At 38.3% G+C, this 25,252-nt stretch overlaps 2 protein-coding genes across 2 annotated transcripts; both read right to left on the reverse strand.

The window, feature by feature from the left end:
- Positions 1-1,071: 1,071 nt before the first annotated feature.
- LOC149012858 (aldo-keto reductase family 4 member C10-like) lies at positions 1,072-11,948 on the reverse strand. Its single transcript, XM_089160159.1, has 3 exons — positions 10,305-11,948; positions 8,885-9,142; positions 1,072-1,566 (listed from the first exon to the last, which is right to left on the reverse strand). The coding sequence occupies exons 1-3, from the start codon at positions 10,869-10,871 to the stop codon at positions 1,288-1,290; spliced, it is 1,104 nt and encodes a 367-aa protein (XP_089016285.1). The 5' UTR covers positions 10,872-11,948; the 3' UTR covers positions 1,072-1,287.
- A 7,771-nt stretch (positions 11,949-19,719) lies between these two features.
- Positions 19,720-23,795, reverse strand: LOC149012859 (flotillin-like protein 3). The gene is made up of 2 exons (XM_089160158.1): positions 22,724-23,795; positions 19,720-21,341 (listed from the first exon to the last, which is right to left on the reverse strand). The coding sequence occupies exons 1-2, from the start codon at positions 23,651-23,653 to the stop codon at positions 20,826-20,828; spliced, it is 1,446 nt and encodes a 481-aa protein (XP_089016284.1). The 5' UTR covers positions 23,654-23,795; the 3' UTR covers positions 19,720-20,825.
- Positions 23,796-25,252: the final 1,457 nt, after the last annotated feature.

The following is a 25,252-nucleotide window of genomic DNA, read 5'->3' on the forward strand; positions in this document are numbered from 1 at the left end:
CTAATGACAAATGACCTAAAACTGTAAAAAGAATCATTTTATGCGTGATTCATATTTGGTGTCTAGTCATGGATAACTATCAGATACAGAGAGCCTGTGACTTGGGAGAGCAGGAGAATTTGGATGCCACAAATCACTACTCAAAGAGGTCAGAAATGAGAAACCAAAACATAATTTGACTTTCAAAAGAATACAACAAAAGGAGCTGTCACCTTTACTTAAGTGTTAAGCATGCCTTTTACCAATCACCATAATCATTTACAGATACAACCTCTCATTCCTGAACCTCTTGTGGTGTAGGATTCCTAGGGAAAGAATAAGCATTCAAATATTGATTTATTATTGCAAGTTGAATGCACCACCAATCCACACGATTCTTTGTTTTTTTTCCTGTTTTTCTTTTGTGTTGACTTTTGGGAAATCTTGATGAACACTGAATGCCGACCTTTGAGTATGAAATAAAAGAAATAATTCAACGCCTGACACTGCCATGGTAACTAAACTTGATGGCATTTTCTAGCTCTTGTAGGGACTCTGAATTGACCCTTTAATACTAAGATAAAATTATGGTGGCTTTAAGTTCAACTTGTCGTCTGTTGAGGAATAGACAGGAGGTTAGAACTTTGAAATTCACATACTGAAAAATTATTTGACTTTGAATGCAATGGGGTTTGGGAAAGATTTAAGTTTTTTCGCTTGAAATCATCATCTCAAGGCAGAGGAGTTCTTAGATTTTTATGAGTATAATCTTGGAAGAACGGATTCTTTGTGGGATCTCTGATAATACAATCCTCAGATATGAACTAGGATATTCAAGGGGCTGTACAATTTTATTTTTGAAACTTTCTCCAATATCTTAAGTATCAGTTGGAGATCAATCCGAATTGATTAGATTGAGAAAACCCACAGGATGGATTGAAAATGATAAATACCTTGGGAGAAGAATGCTAAGTGGTTGAATGGTTAATGCACATAGATGTATGCAAAATAACATCCTAGCATGCAAATGCATCCTTCTTTTTTCCCCTTTTGAGTGAAATAGAGTTCAGGAAGAAACAGAGATAACAAGGATTTCAGCCACAATGTGTACATTGAAATTCATGATTACAAGACAATAATTTCTGTTCTTCCCTATCTTGGGAGTGCAATACTATCGCCATCTCCCACCATTAGGGATATGTTTTACAGATGAGATGTCAGGAAGAACAAAGTGAAAATTTTACAAGCGGAAAAAATTATATGTTCACCACGTTATGTTTAATATATGTCTAGGACATTATTTCATCATCAAGTATTGGATTCAACGTCGTCTTCCATTTCATGCACAGCTTGAAGAGGACTACTTCCAGAGAACAATCCACCACTACCAGAGATGAATCCACTGTCAGATGGACTAACAGGCCAGTTTCCAAAGAGGCATACCTGTGGTTCAATCCTGTTCAACTGGTTACATTCATCTTCTGACAGGGACCAATTGAAGATATCTATGTTTTTTCTAATCCGTTCAGGTTTCAAGCTGCAAGGCAAGACAACGGTTCCTCTTTGCAGACCCCAGCGGAGAATTACCTGCAAGAGATAAAATCATTAATGTGAGCAGAGATTTTAAAGAAACAAGGAAATAAAAATAGCTTAGTTGCAGATACCATTGTCCATAACAGTGAGGAACTCCAATGACAGTCCATGTATCTAAGCTATCTGTTTCTCACAGTCAGACACATTTCAAATCAACTTCCCAAAATTTTTTTATGTAGTCATGCATGGTTTAGAGTTTGTAGCATGAAGGCAACCCGGGCAACACATACAGATGAAGTAAAAGATAATTTAGAGTTGCTGCAAGCATCCTTAACTGATGTATGGAAGCCATTACATCATAACATCAATGGCTGCATTTGGCATTGTCTAGTGCTCATTATGGTGGATAACTGTCATCCACATCTTTTTTAACTGTACTTAATATTGAGATTGATCAAACATTCAGAATAATCCAGGGGTGTGAGGCTGTGATTACAGCAAGAGTTTAACAATGGAACCCAAGGAGATTGGTCACAAAATTTGAAAGCAGGCATATGTAATGCGTCACACTTATGCAAAGTAAAATTGCCAAATCATTTGTACAACTTGCAAAAAGGTGCAGGGTGCGATGGGAAGGTCCACGTTTAGGCATGGTAGAAATCTTTCCCAATTATACAAAAAAGAAAAGAACAATGAAAGGAAAAAAAAATATTTAATCACAAATGATGCTACCGACTGAATTAGTTTTATTAAAAGCATTATATTACATAGTCCAAAACCAACATTTTTTTATGGATGCGTTCTTAAGCCAGATTGAATCTGGGATTAAGATTGTAAATCCCCATCCACCTCAAAAAACCAATCTAACAAGAGAAGGGTTCACAGGTGTATGATGAAAACAAATTTCCGACATCAATATTTCCCCTCATGTGTTAGGGGATTGGAAGCACGACGTGACAGAAATGGATACAGGACAGCAAAGCCAAACAGAACCAAAAAGGAGGCAGGTCATAAAATGCAACAATACCATGTGAATCACCATCTCAAAAAACCCATGGCAATTGATGTCAAAAGGTTTCAGAATAAAATTAAGCCAAACTACAGATCTTGCCAATGACATCATGAAGCATCTTTTCAGAAAGTTATTGAAACCCACATCCATTTAAGTATAAGAATTTCATGCCCATGTATTCAAGTAACCAGAATATATGATGAGGAAAGGCATAGAGATTGTAGGAAAGACCTTCATATGGTATTTATTGACCTAGAAAAAGTTTATGATAGAGTCCCTAGAGCGTTAATTTGGCAAGTACTAGAGAAAAGAAGTGTTGCAAGTAAATATGTAGATATAGTTAAGGATATGTATGATGGTTCGGTGACTAGTGTTAAAACAGCGGGGGGACAAAGTAATGAATTCCCGATAACAGTTGGGCTACATCAAGGGTCAACTTTAAGCCCATATCTATTTGCTCTGGTAATGGATGAATTAACCAAAGACATTCAAGATGAGGTCCCCTAGTATATACTTTTTGTGGATGATATTTTGTTGATTGATGAGACCCAAGTGGGGATTAATACCAAATTAGAATCATGGAGAGTAGCTTTGGAATCAAAAGGCTTTAAACTTAGTAGACCGAAGACAGAATATCTAGTTTGTAACTTTAGTCATGATCGGGCAAATGATGAGGTGGTGATACTTGACGATAAAGAGATTCCTCAGAGTGATTGTTTTAGGTACCTAGGTTCAATCATAAGTAAAATAGGTGATTTAGAGGATGAGGTTTCCCAAAGAATTAAAATAGGGTGGATGAAGTGGAGAGGTGCGTCCGGGGTCTTATGTGATCGGCGTATTCCATTAAAGCTTAAAGGAAAATTTTATAGGATTGTTGTTCGACCAGCTATGATGTACGGTGCAGAGTGTTGGGCTGTTAAAAAGAATCATATAGATAAACTCAGTGTAGCAGAAATGAGGATGCTAAGATGGATGAGTGGCAAAAGATTATATTAGAGTTAGTATGGGAGTTGCTCCCATAAGTGATAAGCTTCGAGAAAGTCGTTTGAGGTGACACGAACACGTTCAGCGGAGACCTATAAATGCCCTTGTACGGAGAAGTGATGTAATCCATATTGAAGGAACTAGAAGAGCTAGGGGTAGACCTAAGATAACCTTAGGAGAAGTGGTGAGAAAGGATATGTATAGCTTATGCCTTGTATCTAGCATGACCTCGAATAGAACTGATTGGAGGGCAAGAATCCATGTAGCCGACCCCATTTAGTTGGGACAAGGCTTATTGTTGTTGTTGTTGTTGTTGTTGTATTCAAGTAACCAAAGTACATGTTTAATTTGGAAGATTAATAGAAATGAATGCATGAAGGTACCGGCAGTTAAATAGCAAATGCATCAAGACCCCTCTCATGTTTATACATTAAATAAAATCCCATTAGTCTCAATTTCTATGCTATGCTTTTAACTCCACCAAGAGAGTTTTCTAATGGGATGAAGTGCCTTTTTTAATTGGACTATACATTTTGTAGCAATTGTCCAGAATCAATAAAGCCAACAACATCTTTCAAGAAAGAGAAAATCTAGTATTCAATAACGTCAATGGGTCATGAAAAATATTGCACACATCACTGATTTGTTAGGACCAATATAAAGTGGTTCTTGGTTAAAACCAAGGTCCAACGCGGTAGGTTTCGGTGGTTGGCGAAACCTTTGAAACCCCGACATTTCAGCAAAATTTCGGGGGGTGTTTCAGTCAATCGGGGAGTTGGCAATTGGCACTTGGAAAATTTGAATTATTTTCTATAAATTCTCCTCCCTAGTCACATTTGGCGTGTGACCTTCTAAGGCCTGAATCATTAGGACATAATTATAAAGATTGCCTATTGACCTTGAAGATTTTGCTACAAAATCCCTTTGGCTGCGTTTGTTTGTGGAATAAAGGTGGGGTGGGAAAATGCTTGAAAAAAGTGTAGATTTCTTACTTTTCCGTTAAATCCTAAAATTGTAGATTGTTTGGTTGCTTGGGTGGGAAAGTGAGAGACAAGCTTCCTTGAATCAAGGAAACTTGTCTGGTGAGGCATTGAGGTGGCAGCCCAACTTTCCCACCCCAAGGCTTTTTAAAACCCCACAAATTTGATGGGATTTTGTGAAAAAGTTTGGAAAAGTAAAAAGTGGGACCCATCACTACACATGGGGCCCACATGTTTTTTTTTCCCACCCCACCTTTGCAAACAAACGCAGCCTTTGTAATTTGAATTGTTTCCATAAATTCTTCCATGCATATTCTCCTCCCTAACCACATTTGGCACGTTGCCTTTGAGGCCTAAATCATTGGAATATAATTAGTAAGATTGCCCATTGCCTTAAAGATTCCGCTACAAAATGCCTTCCTAATTTGAATTATTTCTAGAAATTATTCTCTGTAGATTCTCCTCCCTAACCACATTTGGCACGTTGCCTTTTGAGGCCTGAATCATTGGGACAAAATTGGTAAGATTGTTTGTTGACCTTGAAGATTCCGTTATAAAATCCCTTCGTATTTCCAGCAATTTCTCGCATTTTCGAGACCATTTTCGGTTTGCCACCTTCCAAAACTGTGAAATGTCGCCGAGTTTTGGCGATATTTCGCCAATACATCTTACCATGGTAAAAACGAAGAATCTACAAAGATGGATATAGACTCAAGCATGAAGAAGAAAGGGACCAGAAATTTGTTCATGAGGTTACTACTCGTGCAGTTACTGGTCATGTGAACAGTGTACTGGGTCTCAATACCAACAGCCAGCTGATATCAAATACCTAGTTGTTATTTCAGTAGCTTCTATTCTATTGCATTGTTATTGAATCAGTAGCCAAACTTCTGATTTTCATGTTAGTTTCGTCTTAGTTTCTTTCTTTAGTTAACCTCCCCACACTATTGGGAGTAACTAATTTTCTAATGATTATATTAAGCATGGTAAATAAGGAGAATGGACAATTAATGCTACCCATGAGTACTGTGAGAGGCAGTAGTGTAGGGGAGAATCCAATTTGAGGTGAGAAACTTGAACCATCTAGCCCCGCTCCTTCCCTTCATTGATTATACTTTTTAGTTTCTGTTGGACCCGCAAAAAAGGCTTAGAAGAAGCAATGTGAGGTGCTACTGATTGTGCTGGAGTTGTTGAACATCCATTCTTACAGTTCCAAGTGAAAGGCCTGAGACTTCCCATCTCCCCCCCCCCCCCCCCAAAAAAAAAAAAAGAAAAAGAAAAAAAGAAAAAGAAAAAAGAAATATCTTGTAGTGGTAGTTAAAGATCAAATTGGTCAACTAGATAGGAATTAGGATAGGAGTGGGCCACCCACCCACCAAGACAAGATCATATACATATATGTGTGTGTGTGTGTGTTTTATGTTTTATTGGCAGCAAGCAACTCCCCATGCCACTGGACATAACTATTTCTGCAATGACTATTTAAGCATTAGAAGGTGAAAGAATTGGCTCCTCTGGCCCATTAGTTTAAACACACAAGAAGATTTTTTTTTTGTGGTTAAGTGCTCCAAGAGGCAGTGGCAAAATCACTTGAACCATCTATCCCTTACGCCTTTCTGTTTATTGGTCCTACTTCCTAATTTCAATTGAACCTGCAATTAAAGGCATATGAGAAGCAATCAAAGGTGCTACTTGTGCTGGAGTTGTTAAACATTCACCCTTTTCAATGACAACCAAGAACTGAGAATCATATCCTTCAACTCGAAACTCCATCACCTCCTCAAAATCTGGGCAACTATAGGAAATTGTTTACATATCTTTTTGCACTTTATCTTTACTACTTATGGCATAATTCACGAGGATGTATGCCATTCGTATTTCGATGTTTTCCCAGGTCGAATGTATGGTAGCGATAAATATCAGACTTTGATATGTCAGACACTTAAATCAACTTCACCACCAATTATCTATCGTAATACTTTCAAGAGGACGCATGTGATGTATAGATCTATTAAATCAACTTCTCCTTATCCTTTCTGTCAATTTCCAAGTACATCAAATCCAGGACTCTTGTGATGAAAATCATCATCCAAAAACTAAAACCAGGATTAACTTCTGTGCCTACTGAGTTTTTGCTGGCATGGGAAAACTGAGCAGCAGTTTGTTTGACTTGTGCATTCATCCATCTAATGAATAGTTATATCTGCATCCCCTTATCTCTTCACATCCTTCCCTGAGTACACTAAATTCAAAACCAAGCTTAATTTTTTGTGCCTACTAAATATTTGCCAGCTTAAATGTATATATTAACCCAAATTCAAGGTGTAGTCTTCAACTTTAATTACAACAGCTATATCATTAATACTATTCACGTGGTCTGGAAACTTTGATTATAATTGGAATATGATTAGTAGTTTAGTACTATTCATGTAAAATGAATGTTAAAAGCCTCTCTTCCAAGACTGAGTCATCTCATACAGACTTGCATTCATGCCAAGTCTAACAGATCAACTAGGGAGGGTGCTTTCATAAACACCAGGCAGGTCAAATTTAATTGTAATTCTGAATCAGCATTGGACTAGGCAAGTTTGAGATAATATAAGATAGTCAGAAGAAAGCAAGTTGACATAGAATGTATTTACTGATATCTAAATGATGTGAACACTGATTGACCCCCTGCCGGAATCCTAGCGTGGGCCCCAAGGTTCCTCCAAGCTAGCTGGCTGAACCCCTATGGAAGGTATTTTGGGCATTTTCAGCCCTATTTAGTTGCTGGAATTTAATTCCAGAAATTCAGTTCTCATATTAGAGTCCAATTGTGTTAAGAAGTCATAATTTGAGTAAGTAGTTGAGTAAGAGTCCTTTAGAGTTTAATTAAAGAGAATTTAGCATGTGCTAATTATAGTTTTAAGCTACTCAGAGTTTTATTTCAGCATGTGTCAGTTAGGGTCCATTATATCCTTTAATTTTTTATTTCAATGGTTGTGATTAATGTGGTGGGATCCTATCTATAAAGGAATCTCACTTAGTGTTAAGTTCTTCTAGTAGACCATAAATTAGGGCCTGCTCATTCTTTCTAAGTCAAGTTTGAGTATTGAATAAGAAAATTGGGTTTGGAGGACCATGGTTCCCTTTTAAGGGGGCCATGATGGATTTAGAGAAAAACTTTCTTCTTCAATGATTAACAACCTTGTCTAGCATTCTTCTTCAACAACTCCAGCAACTTCTTCCAATTCCAGCAACTATTAACAGTCAACAGCAGCCTTAACGACTAAGTACAGCATCCCCACCCCCTGCCTCATCTCCCAATCCCATCGCAATTCCTAGAAAACCCCTCCCCCACCAGTGCAGCCTTTCCCTTCCATCCCCCTGTAGTTATCTCCCTCCCCCACCTCCCCTGGACCGGCAGAAGCCCTCCCTTCCCTTTCCCTGTTCTGTGCACCCCTCTAGGCCTCTCCCCCCTGCTGCTGCATCACAGCAGCAACACTCCCTTATTCCCCTCCCTTACCCCTTGCAACACCTCCCAGTCCCTCCCCAACCTCTCCCTACCCTACGGCTTCCCTATTCCCTCCCCTCCATCATTCGGCCCCTTCCTACCCCTTTTTTGATTTGTGGCAGATCCGAGTAAACAGAAAAGAAAGAAGAAAAAAGAAACTGAAAGAAAAGGAAAAGAAAACAAAGAAAGAAAGGAAAGGATCCAAGAAAGATTGCCCAAGATTCATTCGCAACTTTGGAATCATCACACAATCTACTCAAAACCTTACACGATCATCCAAATTATCTCATTCTTCTTCCTCATCAACCCTAGGGTGATTTTGTGCATCTCAAAACCCAACCCATATAAATTTAGTTAATTCCTAACTTGTCTCCGGATCCTTCCATACATTCTAAGAGATCATCCAAATTATCTCATTCTTCTTCCCCATCAACCCTAGGGTGATTTTGGGTATCTCAAAACCCAACCCATATAAATTTAGTTAATTCCTAACTTGTCTCAGGATCCTTCCATACATTCTAAGAGATCCACAAACAACCCAAACCCTTCCCATAATATTTACCATTATTTGCTGGAAGATTCTGGGTGAACCCTTAATTTTAGGGAAATAATTCTAAAAATCCTAACCCTAGAATTGGGCTCACATCACTAAATGGGCATACCAAGCGTACAAGGTTCCCACCACTGCAGGGGCTGTGGAGGGTCATAATTTGTGCAGCTTTTACCCCTGCTTTTACAGAGAGGCTGTTTCCAGAGGCCACATTGGTTCCTAATTATGGTAAAAGGAAGTGTACTAAAGGAGCAAACGTAGATAAACAAAACAAGATTATGTAAACTATATGACAGTCGTGAAGGAGTAAATATTTCAAAAAGAAAATGTTATAACTTGAGTAGATATACCTGCTCAGGTGTCTTTTTATGGCGTTCCGCAATTTCTGCTACTACAGACAATTTCAACATGGGCCCATGTACTGATCTGGACCTTCTGAATGACATCCGCGGTGTCCCAGGTTCATCTTCACCACCTGATGATCCACTATCTGATGGCCCAGGGATGGAAGCAGGAACACCTAAAGGAGTGTGTGCAGAGACACGAATTCCTTTCGAGTGACAAAATCTTACCAGTTCATCCTGCCTCCAGAAAGGGTGCAACTCCACCTATCATAAGTCAATCATATATAAGTCAAGAGAAACCTAGATTCCACAGCTTCCATTGAAGTATATTATTGTTTGTTAAATACAATTTTACCATAGGATGAAACTCTCTACAACTTCAAGAGTATAAATATACTCCAACCAATTCTAGGCCAAGCATCCAGATGGCATGCAATTCATAAGCCATAATGAAGGCTGGTTTTGATTTTATTTTTTCACATTCCTGTAAGTGAGCTTCTTGCTAAATATACCCTGAACTTGTACATGAGAATGAAAATCAGAGATTGACTGGATCTTCTCATTTCAGGACTCAATTAATTGGGGCTATTGGCCTAGGTAATGATATTTCAAGTGAACAGGCAACAAAAAAGAGCTCAATCAAGTTTTAACCAATGAGGCCTTGGAAAAGAAAACCTCTATTCGTTAGATTCTTGACTCGCATAGTTGCGTTACCATTCTGAGCCAAGACAAGAGAAGACTGAATTAGGCTGACATCAGCCTGGGAGTTATTTCTGCAGACGAATCCATATCAGGGACCATGGAGAAAAAATTGAAAGGAAACCCTAAACAACAGGATGGGCTTTAGAAAATGGTAAAGATGATGGCCAAAGGTTTACTTTTTATCTATTTATTTATTTATTTTTTTTGTGGTGGGGGGGGGGGGGAGGGAGAGGGTGAGTGATGCAGGTAGTGATAATGTGGAGAAAGAATTTCAAGGACCTGGAGTATTAATTATGAAACCAGTGAATTTTTGTTTTGGATGAACGACACCAGAGAATTCATTAGATGCAAATTGAGGATTTATAAAATTGACAAATAACTAGCTGAAAAGGATGTTGCTGAGGAAGTGAGATGAGAATTGAAGATTCATAGCTTAATAGAACATATGTATCTGATAGAACATCGTCCATACAGATGGCCACAAATGGATGGTGAAGAATTCAAAGATATATGATGTCCCAGGTAAACATGTTTAACTCACAGTTCAGGTATACAGAACAACTAGTGTCTAGATTATCAGTGACAAGTTTGAGTGGTATCAGGTGAATTCAAAGATAGAGAATGTACCATGTATCTGAATTTTAAAGCAAATAGGAGGAATAAGCATAAGGTTTGGGTGGTATCTTCAATTCCCAAATATTAAGTAAAGGGAATAACAGATAACCTGATTAACAGCTGGTACAATCTTTGCAAATTTAAGCAACTCTTCTATTTGATGGAGACTGAAATTACTAACACCAATGGCTCGAACCAGACCCAACTCCACTAGATCCTCCATTGCTTTCCATGTTGGCTTCAACCTGAGACAAAATTGCCTATACTCACTCCCCGACTTCCAAGGAGGATCCGTGGCATCACCAAAAGCTGAAGACTCGGGCCAATGAACCAAATAGAGATCCAAGTATGATACTCCGAGGTTCTGAAGTGAAACTTTAACAGAATTCTCAACTCTCTTGATAGAATTAGTAGTGCAGTACAGCTTAGAAGTCAGGAAAACTTCCTCTCTCTTGAGGCTGCCCTTAAAAGCTTCAGCCAGTGCTTGTCCAACCTCAATCTCATTCCCATAAAGATGGGCACAGTCTATATGACGGTAACCAACCTTCAAGGCCGTTTTAACAGCTTCAACACAGAGGTCTCCTCCACTCTGCCATGTTCCAAGACCAACAGAAGGGATTTTAGCCCCCGTGTTCAACACAAAGTAGTTTCCTATCGGTCCTCCTTTACCTCTCATTATTCCAACTTCCTTGACCAAAAAAGAAGAAGCCCAGAGAGAAGAAAACCCAAGATCAAGAAACCATTTAGAACAGGGGAAAGAAGAGAAATCTCGACAACAAGATATTTTCTGTTGGGGAGGAGGAAAAGAAAATAAATGAAGAACCAGGAATCAAACGCTTATCAATGAGAAAGAAAGGCTGAAAGAGACAAATGCAAATCACAGAAACGTTTAACAATCTTACTGATCAAAGGGTGTTATTAACAATGAACGGCAAAACGACGACTCAGATCAATAAAAGAACGGAAACCAAGTAAACCTACAAATTCGGAAAAGATGAGGGACCCATTCAAATAAAACCCAATAATCAAACAATCATTGCGGCTGCAAGGAAGGAAATAAATATACAGGAACCAATCAGATTCAATAACAAAGAAGGTAACAGCTCACCAGTAAGAAAATTTAGCAAATTAAGCTCCCTGAAAGAAACCCAATAGCCCAAAAATCACAGACAATACTTGGAAGAAACAGGGGAACGCAGCTCATCTGTACCAGAGAAGGAACCAAAAGGCCCAAAGTTTAGGCAATGTTTTATCGTTCTTGAATCAGTCACTTTCCAAAGAGTCGTGTGCTAAAACGCCATCCAACAGAAACGAAACTGGAAGGAAAATCCCAGTATTGACGCAGACAAGAAAACTGAATATTATATTACTATTGAGATTATAGTTGTAGCAAAATATTAAGGGAAGGGAAGAAAACAGAAGTAATTAGACCAAAATTTCAAGCTTCTACCGAACTGAGTAGACTTGGAAGCCAGCGATTATCTACCATCATCTCACAGACAGACAGAGTCAGCGACATTAACAGACGAGAGAAAATTGGCGCATAGAGTGGAAGTATTTTTTGGGTGATCACACTTGATGGGTTTCTTTGGTAGAAATATTCTCATGCCGACCAAGCAAGCAATGGAAGTCCTAGGCTCCAACGGTAAAAAGGAAACTGTGAGAACGAAGAAATGGATGGAAAAGCCAGAGCAAACCGAGCCAACATATGAAAAGTCTCTCTTCGCAGACGGCGTACAGTACACCCACGTCTCTCTTTTCTTCTCACACCATTTTCAACGACTGCGCGGGACCCAACAGGCCCTCTGAGATGACCGCTCCAACCCCCAACACCCCCCCCCCCTTAAGACTCTGTTTGTTTGCAAAGGTGAATTGGAGAAAAAAAAAAAAAAAAATTTAGGCCCATAGTGTGGTAGTGATTTGGTGGGAAAATGTTAATGGTGGTCAAGGTTTAAAGTATTGGTATCGAGTTGAGGTTTAAAGTAATGGTATCGAGTATGGTATCAATCAGTGATTTTAAGAGACGTATCGTCCTGTATCGAGTATTGTATCGCTCTAGCAAATGTAATTTAGTGTAATTCAATGGAGAGACGTATCGAGATGTATCATATCGGTCGGGTCAAATATGGATACGTATCGGCTAGTATCGTATGGTATCGTGGGATACTTATCGATCAGGTGATTTTAAGAGACGTATCGTCCTTTATCGAGTATTGTATCGCTCTGGCTAATGTATTTTAATATAATTCAATGGAGAGACGTATCGAGATGTATCGTATCGATCGGGTCAAATATGGATACGTATCGGCTAGTATCGTATGGGATACTTTAAACCTTGATTGTGTGTTATACTTTTTGATTTTCCACACTTTCAATAAAGCTGCATTTGTTTACTTGAATAAAAGTAGGGTGGGAAAATTCTTGAAAAAACAAAATTTTTCTTTCAAATCCTAAAAGTGTAGTTTATTTGGTTGCTTGAGGTAGAAAAGTTAGAGAAACTTGTCTGGTGAGATGACAAACCAACATTCTCACCCCAAACCCCACAATTTACACATTTTCACAAAATCTCTTCTTTGCTTTTATTTCTCCCACACCCTGCTACACATGGACCCATATGTTTTTTTCTCCTACCCCACCTTCGCAAACAAACGCAATCTAAAGTCCCACATATTTTGTAGGATTTTGATGAGATGGAAAAATTAACTTGCCACTTCACTAAACAAGTGTCATTAATTTAAGGATATTTGTTTCTAACTTTCCCTCTTCAAACAACCAAACAAACTATACTTTTAGGATTTAAAAAATATTTGTTTTTTCAAGAATTTTCCCACCTATTTTCTCCCACCCCACGTTTATTCTAGCAAACAAACCCAACCTTTAAAAGGAAACTCCCAAATTCTACTTCTCAAAGATGCTTCTACCTCTACTTCTATATGGGTTTTCATTTGCTACCTCTTCCAAAACTTATTTTTTTGTTGAAAATCAATTTATTGACAAACAATTGAGGCAACAGGATACCATCACTAAGCAAGAAGGTAGAAAAACGGCAAAACAATTGGATCCTCGATCAACTTAGCCTTCTTGGCTAGAACATCTGTTAAAAAATTACAGGTCCTAGTAACAAAGGAAAACATACACTTATCAAAATAATAGGGTAAATGATTCCTGAAAAAATTTCAATCATATATATTAACTGAAGGACCCGGTGACATGGATCGAGCAATGGAAGTACCTCCAGTGGAACGCAATGACTTTGACTGAGTCCGATCTAGGAATAGAGGATATCACTATCCTGGTTGCTCCATTACCATATATTCAAGGTACCTTATGTATATTAAAAGACAATTTATATGAAAGGAGTTTGGAACGAGGGACAATTTACATATACTTTCAAGAAGAGTCGAATCCATGACCCCTAGGCAACTCTTTGATAATGAGAGTGTATTTTTCCTTTTTAGAGTGAATATCTTTCTTTGTTTTTGGTAGGATTCTTAAAAAGTGAATATCATTTTACCCATTAGAAGGAACAATGCTACATCAAAGCATAATTTATTAGGATTACACACTTCAAAGCATACTTTATTATTTGAAACAAATTTTTTTTTATTGTTCTTCATTTTTAAGAAAATGTCTTACTAACTGTTGAAAGAATTTTAAAGACATCACACCTAAGATAGTAGTTTTGACATATGAACTACCTTCATTTATTTTAAACAATTTATAATTGGGGAACATATAAACCTTAGTCATTTAAATATTTTTAGGGTTTGGAAACCCAAACTTGACCCAATTCATAAAACAGGTTTCCTATAATATGATTTTTGGTTAACATTTGGGCAAAGGTGACTGGAATGGTGGTTGCATCAGCCATTCAAGTGGATTTCTAAAATTCAAAACAGCCCAAACTAAATATATGGAATTTGTATCTTACTGTGGGTTTTCTTCTTTTAAACTGTGAATGGAACAGCCACCTTAACAAGCTTTTATTTTTTTGGTAAGAACACTTCAACAAGTTAATTGGGTTATTATTTTATGAAATTGATGATAAAGGTGTAGGAGAACTACCAATAAGATCAAGACTGCTGAAATTAATATTTTTTTTGCAGTTTGTCATAAACATCTAATCTTGACTTATTTTGTTTCTAGAACTATGAAGAGCTTGACTGGGTCTCATTAATTTGTGATAAACATCTATGATGGACTTTATTTTATTTTATTATGATTATCATTTATCTATGGAAACACACCTATCAGTTGGTGCTTAGTTGGACAGGTTCTATTATGTGAAACTCTTGTTGCAAAGTTGATAAAAATTGATACTATTTTCTCAAAATGTCAAGAAAGATGAACAGTGGTTTCCTTTTATGTTAATGTGTAAACCTTATGATTTAGAGGCAGCAAGTCAGCAACCTTGGCTTACCAACTTAGGGAGAAGAAACTTGTGAAGGAAGGAGATGAAATTCAGGGATTATTAAAAAGGCATAATTATAAAGTCATAAGAAAGTAAGAGTAATTTAGAAGTTATGAAATTGTTTAAGTATGACTTAACAAATTTGCTAAAAAATGTACTATTCTTCAAATTTAACAAAGATTTTAGGGATCATTGCCAATTTAGAAGAAGAAGAAGAAGAAGAAATACTTCCCAAACACCACACCATTCGATCCAAAGGTGAAAAGAAGAAATGGATCATGGACGTGGAACAGTATCCGTGGAATATTACCAACACTGGAGAATATGATATGGAGAAAGATAGGAAATGGGAGGAACACATCTTTTTGGTTTGATCCCTGGATCAAAAATCCGGAAGATTGTACACAACTAGAACCGGATACAGGTCAATGGGAGAGAAACAATTCAATAGCTCAAGTGGTGGATTCACTCAATACGCCCAACAGGGAGTTGCCTCTTCCTCTAAACTTTCATCTTTTCCACCTTTCTCTAACTTTAGCCTATCAAATGAAAATGATACATGGATGTCTCTGATCTCAAGTAATGGGGATTTCTCTGTCAAAATGGCAAGAAAAACCCTTACGCAATTAAGATCGACATCTCTTTCTTCTACTTACACCACTTGGTGGAGGTTCTTTTGGAAACTACCCCTACACCCCAAACTTAAGACCTTCTTTTGGCGTCTTTTAAATGCAGGATTACCAGTCAAGGCAATACTTGCACAATGGAAACCAATATCCCCAGATTGCGAACTTTGTGGAAATTGTGTGGAATTTGCATGGCATGTATTCCTTTCTTGTGAATGGACGAAAAGGATTTGGGCAGCAGGACCACTCGGATTGCGAATGGAAAGACTCACAAATTCATCGATCAATGATTTGTGCAACTCCTTTATCGCTGACGTAGGGAGGGATAAGGCATCAAAAAGATGGATGGTGTTTGTTTTTATAATTACTTGCCACTTCATCTGGAAAGAACGGAATAACAAAATCTTTAATAAAGATAACCCCAACCCCATCAGAGTTTTAAACAACATAGCAAGGTGGATCCAGGATTTAAACATCACAACACAAGAAAGTTTTGAAACCTCACTTCACCAAACACAAACATAGCCTTCTGAACCAAATACTTGCTTTTGTAATACTTTAACTAACAAACGCCAACCAGGCGGGGAAAAGAGGGCACGAGGAAGAGAAAGAGAAGGCGGCACGAGGAGGTTAGGGACGGAACACGGCGACCTTGATTGGTTAAGGAAGGGACATCATGCATGCACCATTTAGTACAAGATCTGGCCAACAAAGAAGTTCGTGATTTACTCATGCCAATTAATCACATCAAGTGGCCAATATCTCAAGTCCCAATTTTGCTAAACATACTAACTAACATTAAGGATGCAAACCTTAATGGTTTTTGTGACACCATACTCCACCAATGGCTTTTGTATTTGGCATTTAAGTCCTCTTTAGACTTTAGAAGGTCAAACATTATAAACCCTACTACCTTATGTATTTGCTATCTTAATTAATATCAAGCTTTGTTTTACTATAATAATAATAAAAATAAATAAATAAATAAAAAAAAAAGAGACAATACAAAAGGAGGAACAAGACCTCAAATAGTAACATCAAAAGACAAGAAAGAAAGAAATTATCTACAAACACACATAGAGTAAAACCAAAACCTAGGTAGACTCATGTAATCCATCTTTATCATAGAGTAAAACCATGTTATTCCCAGGTTGACACTGAGAGGGGGGGTGAATCAGTGTCTTCTAAAATTCTCTTTGATGTGACACTTCTTTAAATTAAAGACAAGGCTGGTCAAGATAATCTTGTAATTATCAATTACACAAGTGCACGTCCACCATACACCACAATGTGCCTGGGTTTACCAAACACCACTTTGCAATCAAAGCACTCCAATAAATGCAATGAAAAATAAACTAGAAACGCAAGACACCAAATTTATGTGGTTCAGCCAAATTGCCTACATCCATGGAGTAATGCCCTAAATAGAGCTTCGTATTTACTTAATACTTTCCAACTAAAATTTTGATCACTACAATGATCAGAGAGCACCCACTCTCAATTAATTCAAAACATAGAGCACCCACTCCAGTATTAACTCTTGCACCCACAAAAGTATAAGGCGTCAATCCCAAACAACTCAACCCTAACAAGCAACTATTTGAAAGGTGAAACTTCTCAAATTCAAGCTTTTAAAGAGAATGAACGTTGATGTACAGGAACCGTTGGATTTCATCTTCTAAATGAGTTCCAAAGAGAATCTACTCCCACAGCCGTTGGATATCCACTTTAAAAAGGCGGGTGAGATCTGGGCCATCAGATCCTTTAAGTGATGTAAGATTAGAGTACCCTTCACCAGATTATTACAAATGGAATCTTTTCAAATCTTACATTTAAATTGCGATACACAGGATCATGATGATCATTATACTTTGCAGTGCATCATATTATCATGCTCCCGACCAACCAAAAGGCACGAGATGGAATCTTTTCTGTCTTGGGCACTTGAAAACCAAGCGCATCAATCTCGACCTTCAAAATTGGATCTTCATCCACGTCCTTTGAATGACCATTAGATTGAATCATTCAATCTTTCAAAATTACACTTTCCTCCTTGAGATGTAAAACTTATTTCACAAAGACTCCCGAACTCTTAAAAATTATTTTTGAAACCCCTGAGAGTAGATCACATCACAGTCGCCAAATTTGATATTTCTTCTACAATGCCCAGATTTGCTTCCATATCTCACACTTTCATGAGAAATCTCATAACTCCCTTTTTTGATATCGAAATCACAATATGAAAAGTGCGTTGGAAAGAAAACTTCATGAACTACGTTTCTTCAGTTTAAGTCGAACCCAGAATACAACTGGATGACTACTCAAAAATTCATTCAATGTGACCCTTGTGCAGTGACCTGTGAAATCCACTATTCTAAGTAATCTTCGCTTCACCCAAAACACTTAAATCTTCTCACAAACACTCAAAACTGTTGTAATAGTGTTAATCACCCTCTAAAATATATAACAAATGCCCAAAGTCTTCTATGGGAGCTTCACTTCAATACAAGTCATGTACTCTTAGAACTCATTGTATTTTAGTTGCCAACAATGACAACATATGTAATCTCAGCCAATGGAACAACAAACCAAAACCTAGGTAGACTCATGTAATCCATCTTTATCATACTAGGCCATGTTACATTACAACTTGATACTCGTTCTCAAGCCGCAAAGGTTGCCAAATAGTCACCTACTGCTTTTGCTTCTTTAAAACAACATATTACCTTAAAACATTGAAAACTTTTAAAATATAATTGTGAGTTTGTAACCCATCTATATGATACTAGGCCATGTTACATTACAACTTGATACTTGTTCTCGAGCTACAAAGGTTGCCAAATAGTCACTTACTGCATTTGTTTCTTTAAAATAACGTGTTACCTTAAAAACACTGAAAACTTTTAAAATATAATTTTGAGTTTGTAACCCAATCAAGAGAAGAAACTTTTGGGTTAGAACCACAACTACCATAGAATCACATTCAACCCACAATTTCCTAACACCCATCTCCTTAACCAATTATAAGCCTCACACCAATGCATTAAGCTCAACTTCAAAATTGATCATAATCCCCTAGTAAACATGAAACACCCTCACTATTGCTACAAGTGAATTGTCTAACACAACTCCTGCCCCAACCAGCCCCTAATACCAAGTGAACTTCATCAACTAAAATTTGCATTGTTAACACTGAATTGTCAACACATTAGAGGGTTATTTCCATATTTCAAAATGAGAAAGGTATAAAGCAAATTTTTTTTTTTTTGTACGAAGAGAATGCATTCGAAGAAATGAGAGACACACGACACAAGAAAGATCGTCCAACCATGGAGTGGTAATCGGTCAAGATGTCCCTCTTGGGGACAACAAGGACACCTTTGCTAGAATGTCAGCCATTGTATTGGCATCTCTAGGAACAAAGGAAAAACTACAATAATTAAAACCTGCTAATAAGAAATGATGTCTGAAATCATTGGGGCACTCAGTGGAGGTAGTTTTGAGGTATCATTGAGGATTGAAATCAGCTCCAAGTTGTCTGTTTCAAAAATCATATTGTTTAGTCCCAAATCCATTGCTGCCTTGACTCCATGCATGGCAAGAGCCTCTCCATCCAAGGTGTCCACAAAGAGCAAAGGGATAGACCTTACTAGTAGTGGCACTCCTTCTTGGTCCCTTATAGCTACTCCCACTCCCAACCTACTGTTGGTCCTATTTCTTGCTACATTTGTATTTATTTTGAAGAACTCATTTTGAGGCGGGGGGGGGGGTCCAAGAGTGATTGAGTTGCTGTCTAACTCCAGTGTTGTTCCAAAATATGATTGAGTGTAGTTTGGTTTACTATTGGTCCAAGCTTGGTTCTTGATAATCAAAGAGAGTGAGAGTGGGCCGCCTCTGGGGATAGGAAGCCACCTCCAATGATTAAGTTAGATTCAAGAAAACACAATGCTCGTATGGAAGAGTAAATGCTCCAAGAAGGAATGTCTTTTTTGGAACTTGTAGGAGAACTAAATGCTAGAGTTATTGTAACTGGGCTTACCCTAATTTGTGCTAAGTGTTTGATTTATATACCAAATTCATGCATCTAAGGTAGCAAAGTTGCATCACAACCCTCTAATCTTCTAGCTTAGGATGAAGGGTTGTGATTACCCATGATGGATTACTTAATCACAAAGTTACGACCTCAATCTTCCTGGAGAAGCTTGAGGACAATTGTACCTTATCCCAGTTTAATCAGACGTTTAGAGTCATGTGGGTGTGGATGTGACATCAATTCCTTACTTTTGACAAACAAAACCTAAGGCACAACATTTGAAAAGGCTTAAGCGAATGAGAAACCTCCTGATAAGCGATGAAACATTTAATGAGCCCTAGAGCATTAAATACTGAATTTAATGCCTTGATTAATGTTTGGATAAAGATACACCAAATTCCCTTACAACATTACTTTTGCCGAGATATAGCTTCTCAGGCGCAACTTCCAGGCGCTTGACAAGGGTTATCCGAGAAGCCTTTCATGCCACGTGGCATTCATAGAGAAGTGTCCTCCAAAGCCATCAATCCTCTGAAAAGCGCTACTCCTAGAAGGGCTATGTCGAGAAGTGATAGATGGACCCAATGAACCAGATTTGAGCCAAGTAAGCTTACTTGCGAGGTTCGTTCTGATTTTAAATGGTTTGAACCGTAATGTATATAACACCCAGTTTGACTGTTCACTTTAGATTTACTCTCCAAAAAACTCGAGCAGCCTTCTCTATCACTTCACTAGGTTGTGGACTTGCTCCTTTAAAAATTCTCTCATTGCGAGCCAACCATATATGTCATTGGATGAATGAAGCCAAGCATTCTAATTTCTTCCCCTCTTCTTTATCATACTGATAGAAGGCCTTCCACTGTTGAATCCACTCGGCTAAAGTCATACCTAGATTGGGCGAGAACTTCCAAACCAAACGGCTCTTGCAAATTGGGAGTGCAGAAATAGGTGCTCCATTGTCTCCATTTCCTCACCACAGTAAGTACAGATAGGATCAATACTAATGTTTCTATGGTGAAAGCCTTCTCCACATGTCACACCATTTGCTGCTGCCCTCCACAGGAAATTCCCTAATTTTCGGAAGCAAATGACAATTTCATACATTCTTCCATACATCTGTGGGAATCCTGGACCATGTTTTCAAATGTGATGATGACAGCTCTTGTCCTTCTTCTCTATCCTGCTTGTTTACAAGGAGGTGATAAGCTAATTTAACTGTAAATATACCTCTTTTATCTTTGCTCCACACCCATTTGTCGTCACTTGGGAATAATGATAGATGAATCTTTAAAATTGTTACTCCTACATCAGGTTCAGAAGTGTTCTCAAACAATTCTCTCTTCCACACTATCAGTTGGATGGAAAAGCTGCTCAACCTTTTGAATCTTGAAGCCAGCTTCAGAGATTGGGTATAAAGCAAATTAAAGGAACTGAAGTCTGATATTTCCCCATTCTATTCGCAATGACAGTCTGCCATCCATAGCATCCTACTTGTCTTTCTATCAACAATAAAAATCTAATCCCTGTAAATAAAAGACCATATTTACTAGCATATACCACTCACCCTTCAGAGTTAGCAAGTGTGCCCATCCATGCTGGCAGGGACATCCCGGTCTGCTCCTGCACAGTCTTAAACAAAGGGAGCAACATGTGATACACCTCAGCAACCTCCTTCATAGCTGCACTACCACTCTTGGTTCCATCTACCATCTCCCGGCCAATGCTGTTTGTCCAGACACTGATCTTGGGTTGTAATCCTTGTACTGCTCCAGCATTTATCTTTGCAATCTCTTGGAACATTCCATTGCTAATCATTAGGTAATCTCTCAGTGCAAAATAGTTTCCACCTAAGGCCTTCAGTAAGGTGCTAACATAAACTCCCTGTGCCTCTGCTAGAGCTAGAAGGCCATTAGCCTCCTTTTTCTTTGCATAGAGCTCTGCTTCTGCCTCTAGTTTTTGGGAATAAACTGCTGCCTTAGCAGCCAATTTCTGAGCTTCAGCTGCTTTCTCCTTCTCATACAGTACTGCCTCTGCAGCTTTCTGCTTCTTGTATAGCTCCGAATCAGCCTCTTGGACCTGTTTATAAACAAGGTTATGAAGAGAAATTAATCCTAGACTTGCTTTAAAGTAGATAAGCACTACCAGATAAATGTCCACAAATTAGAGAGCTTTCATGACAATGCAATGAAATGATTATAGTCAACTAATTAGCACAACCCATTACAGCAAACAGACGATTGGTCCAAATTAGGAAACTTATAATGTGAGATGCTTTGATGATGGTGCATCTCATTACAGAATGTCACTCTTCTTAGCTATCATGAGTTTATTTTAATTAGCAAATGCCAATGACTTTCCAATCAACAACATTCTTATGCTATGTGGGATATTATACCTGGTGCACATTGGGATCATTTGTATACAATGGTATGAAACTCTCCTATTCATATAATAAATATCCATCAACATGATTACATCAATTAGTGTAATGTAGGCAAAGAAGGTGAATGAAGAGAGAAAATTATGTTGTTTCTAGAGAGAGAGAGAGAGAGAGAGAGAGAGAGAGAGAGAGAGAGAGAGAGAGAGAGAGAGAGAGAGAGAGAGAGAGAGTGAAAGCATGCATATGGATTCCCTACACAAATACATGCACAAGGCTACCAGTAATGCTATGTCAAGGAAACACATCGATTTTTCTTTTTGTACTGCCAAAGAACTTGCATGATAAAACCAAAAAAATATGCCAAAAGAACAAACTTATTTCAATATTATATACCCCTGAAATAAAATTCCAAGTGAAGTGATTGCGACATAAAAGATGACTCTGTTCCTATTTTCACCTGGGGGGAGGAGTTGGAATTCATTAATGAAATCAATGATATATGTCCCGGTGGTAAACCTTCATTGTCTAGGGTCAATGACCTTGATTTGAGAGATCTAGAAAGAAAACAGAAACAAGGAAACTTCAGAAAAATATCAGGAAGTTGGAGTAGATGAAAATAACTAAAGAAGCATTAGAAACCCACAACAAAAACAGTCGTAGCATTATCACAATTTGATGGAGTTTGTTACATGGATCCAAGGAAATGCAAAAGCAAAATTAAATGAAAAAAAAAAAAGAGTTATGAAAACATCAACATAAAACAACTAGGGCACCATCTGTAACTCCAAATAGTTGATATTTAGCTGAAGTGCTCAAAATAGGAGTAAGAAAACAGAAGTTATCATCAGATCATCAATATACGAACTAAAAGGGTTCAATTGCATGAATCTTATGCTTTATAGCTTAAGTGTTTTTCATAATGAAATTTCCAACTGTTTCAAAAATGACTATAATTGATTTAACAATCTTCAAAGATACCTGGAGAAAAGCTAAACTCAGAATTACCAAATAAGCAAGGAGGGGTTCAAAGTAAGACAAGAAAACAACAGTAGATGGTATGAAAATAACATCTTTATACCTTAATCTCATACTCCACAGTGGCCTTGCTAAGATGCTCTGCCTTGAGCTTCTCCCTCTGAGTCAAAGCATTCTTCCTCTCCACCTCTCCTTGCAACTCTGCCTCCCGAATGGCCACCGTCTTAGCAGATTCTATCTCAGCCATCTGAGCTTGCTGAGCCCACCCAGCCTTCTTTGTTGCCAACTTGGCATTGGCCTCTGCAATCTCAGCCTGCTTCTGATTCTCAAAAACCTGCAACTCTGTCTTCACATTAATCTCCTGCTTCTTCTCCTCACCTTGCCTTTGAGTGGAATAAATCTTGGTCTCAGCATCGACCTTGGCAGCATTCTGCAATGTCCGTCCATCTCTTAACTTAGCCCCTATTTCACCCTTCATCTTTGCTTCAGCAACATCAATCCTGGCCTGGTTAGCGGTCTCCATCTGGGTTTTCTGACCCAGATAAGAAAAATACTCATGACCCTTCACGTCCACCAACTGTTTGATATTGGCATTATAGATTATCAGCCCAAACTGATTCAGTTCAAGCTGGACCTTCTCGAAGACCTCCGTCTTAAACTGCTTGGTTCCTTTGAAGACCTCTTCCATGGTCATCGAAGCAGAAAGAACACGAGTCTCCCCTTCTATAACACCTTGAACGAGTTCTTTGACATCACTGGACGTTCTCGAATGGGGGGAGAGGAGTTTGGCATACCTGAGGAGACTCTCTTTGTCGTCAGTTCTTGGGCCAATGGTGAATACTGCAGGAAGAAGGAATGGGAGTTTCTCGGCACTCATGGCATGAACTTCGAAGGAGTAGTTTACAGGAGAGACATCAAAGACTCTACAAGATTGGCCAGGGAGAATCCATGATTTCTTGGCGAGCTTGACGTCTTCGATACCATAGCCTGTTATGGCTAGGTACTCAGAAGCGCTGGCTACTTTGTACCACATGATTCAGTTCTTGGAATTTTGGGTTTTCTTGGAGAAGAGGAGTGGGAGAGAGGATCGAAGAGGAAGCTGGGTTGCAGGGTTTTATAGTGGTTAGGACTCTTCGGAGGAAGACAAGGGAAGTTAGTTATTTTGCCAAGGCTGCTGATTGGTGGATCTTGCTAGGCTCATGCAACAAAAATCAGTTTTCTGTTGCTTCTCATAAATTATTGTATTGACAAATCCTTTGTTCCACTTCCACTACCATTGTGACAAAGATGGAAAGAACTATTCTTGAGAGATAAGATTATTAGAGATTCTATAATTATCTAAAGAAATTAGCTTTAGTGCAAATTGTTACCAACAACAAAAAAGATATGAAATCCTTTTACTTCCCTCAACTGTAACTCTTCCCAAAATTATTGTAAAGGAACAGGAAACTAACTGCATTGGTTTGAGGGAGCTGGCTTTCTTCAAAATGAACCTAAATGGTTGAGAAGAAGTCCTCATGTGTAGTTTGTTTCTGTCATAGAATTTTATTCTAGTTAAGGGATTCTCCTTCTGTGAACCCTTAGCTCAAACCCAGAAAGCTAAATTAATCGCGCCGGGGGAAGGGGCCCCCCGGGGCGGGCCCCCGGGGCGGGCGGGGGCGGCCGGCCTCAAAAATGTAAAAGAATTATTTAGTCAAGAAAAATTAATCTTTTGACCAGTCAGGCGCATTGCATTAGCCAATGTTACTATCGAAATGACAAATGAGTTGAGTATCAGCAAAAGACATACATTCCATCTTATCACCCCATAACAAAGTGGACGCCTAACCAGGGCGACAGTACCATGGAATTCCTATCCAATTGCTTTTGAAGAACAATTTACTTTACAAAAAGTATATCCTCAGGCAACTTCCGAGAAACTTATCTGGTTCTTCAATCATACAAAGTGAACTGAAAGAGATTCTTGATTCCACACAATAAAGTTGTGAAAAGTAGGAATGCAGGGCCATAGAGATAATGTAACCAGCATATGAGTCTCTCCTTTCTTCTTGTATATAAAGAATCTTGTTTTCACTATTTCCAGAAGGCTAGAAATTGTACATGGCAAGTTGGAAGGGAGGCATAGCTCATTTATTGCAAGAGATTGTACATGTCAAGTTGGAGATTCAACAATCAGGTGAGAGATCATTCTAATTCATCAATGCAGTACTTTCGTGATGCTACATGGGATCACGAACCTGACACTGATCCTCCGGCACATCAGTACCATTTGAGGCAATGTACTGATGAAAATGTTGAATATGATTCAGAATTTGATTCTTTATGGAACCAACTAATTGATGTTTCCAGCTACCCTTTAGCCTCTATTGAAGGAACCTATGACAATGAAGGCCTTAATGGGGATGAGCAAGGTAACCCAAAACCCTCTCATGATGATGACCTTGGTGAGGAAGAAGACCCATATCCCTCTCAAGGGTTTTCTGATAATCCGTACCTTCCTCTATCTGATCTTGGCCCCTGGTCATATTGTTATGAACCTTACAACACTGTAGAGACACCAAAGATTGAGGATAGCTCCATGGAGAATTGTTCTATGAGTAACAATAACAATGGTTTGCCATTACATGCCCCA

This window comes from Hakea prostrata, chromosome 6 (genome assembly GCF_041222555.1).
Source record: "Hakea prostrata isolate BN-2017 chromosome 6, UWA_Hpros_2, whole genome shotgun sequence".
Taxonomy (NCBI): Eukaryota; Viridiplantae; Streptophyta; class Magnoliopsida; order Proteales; family Proteaceae; genus Hakea; species Hakea prostrata.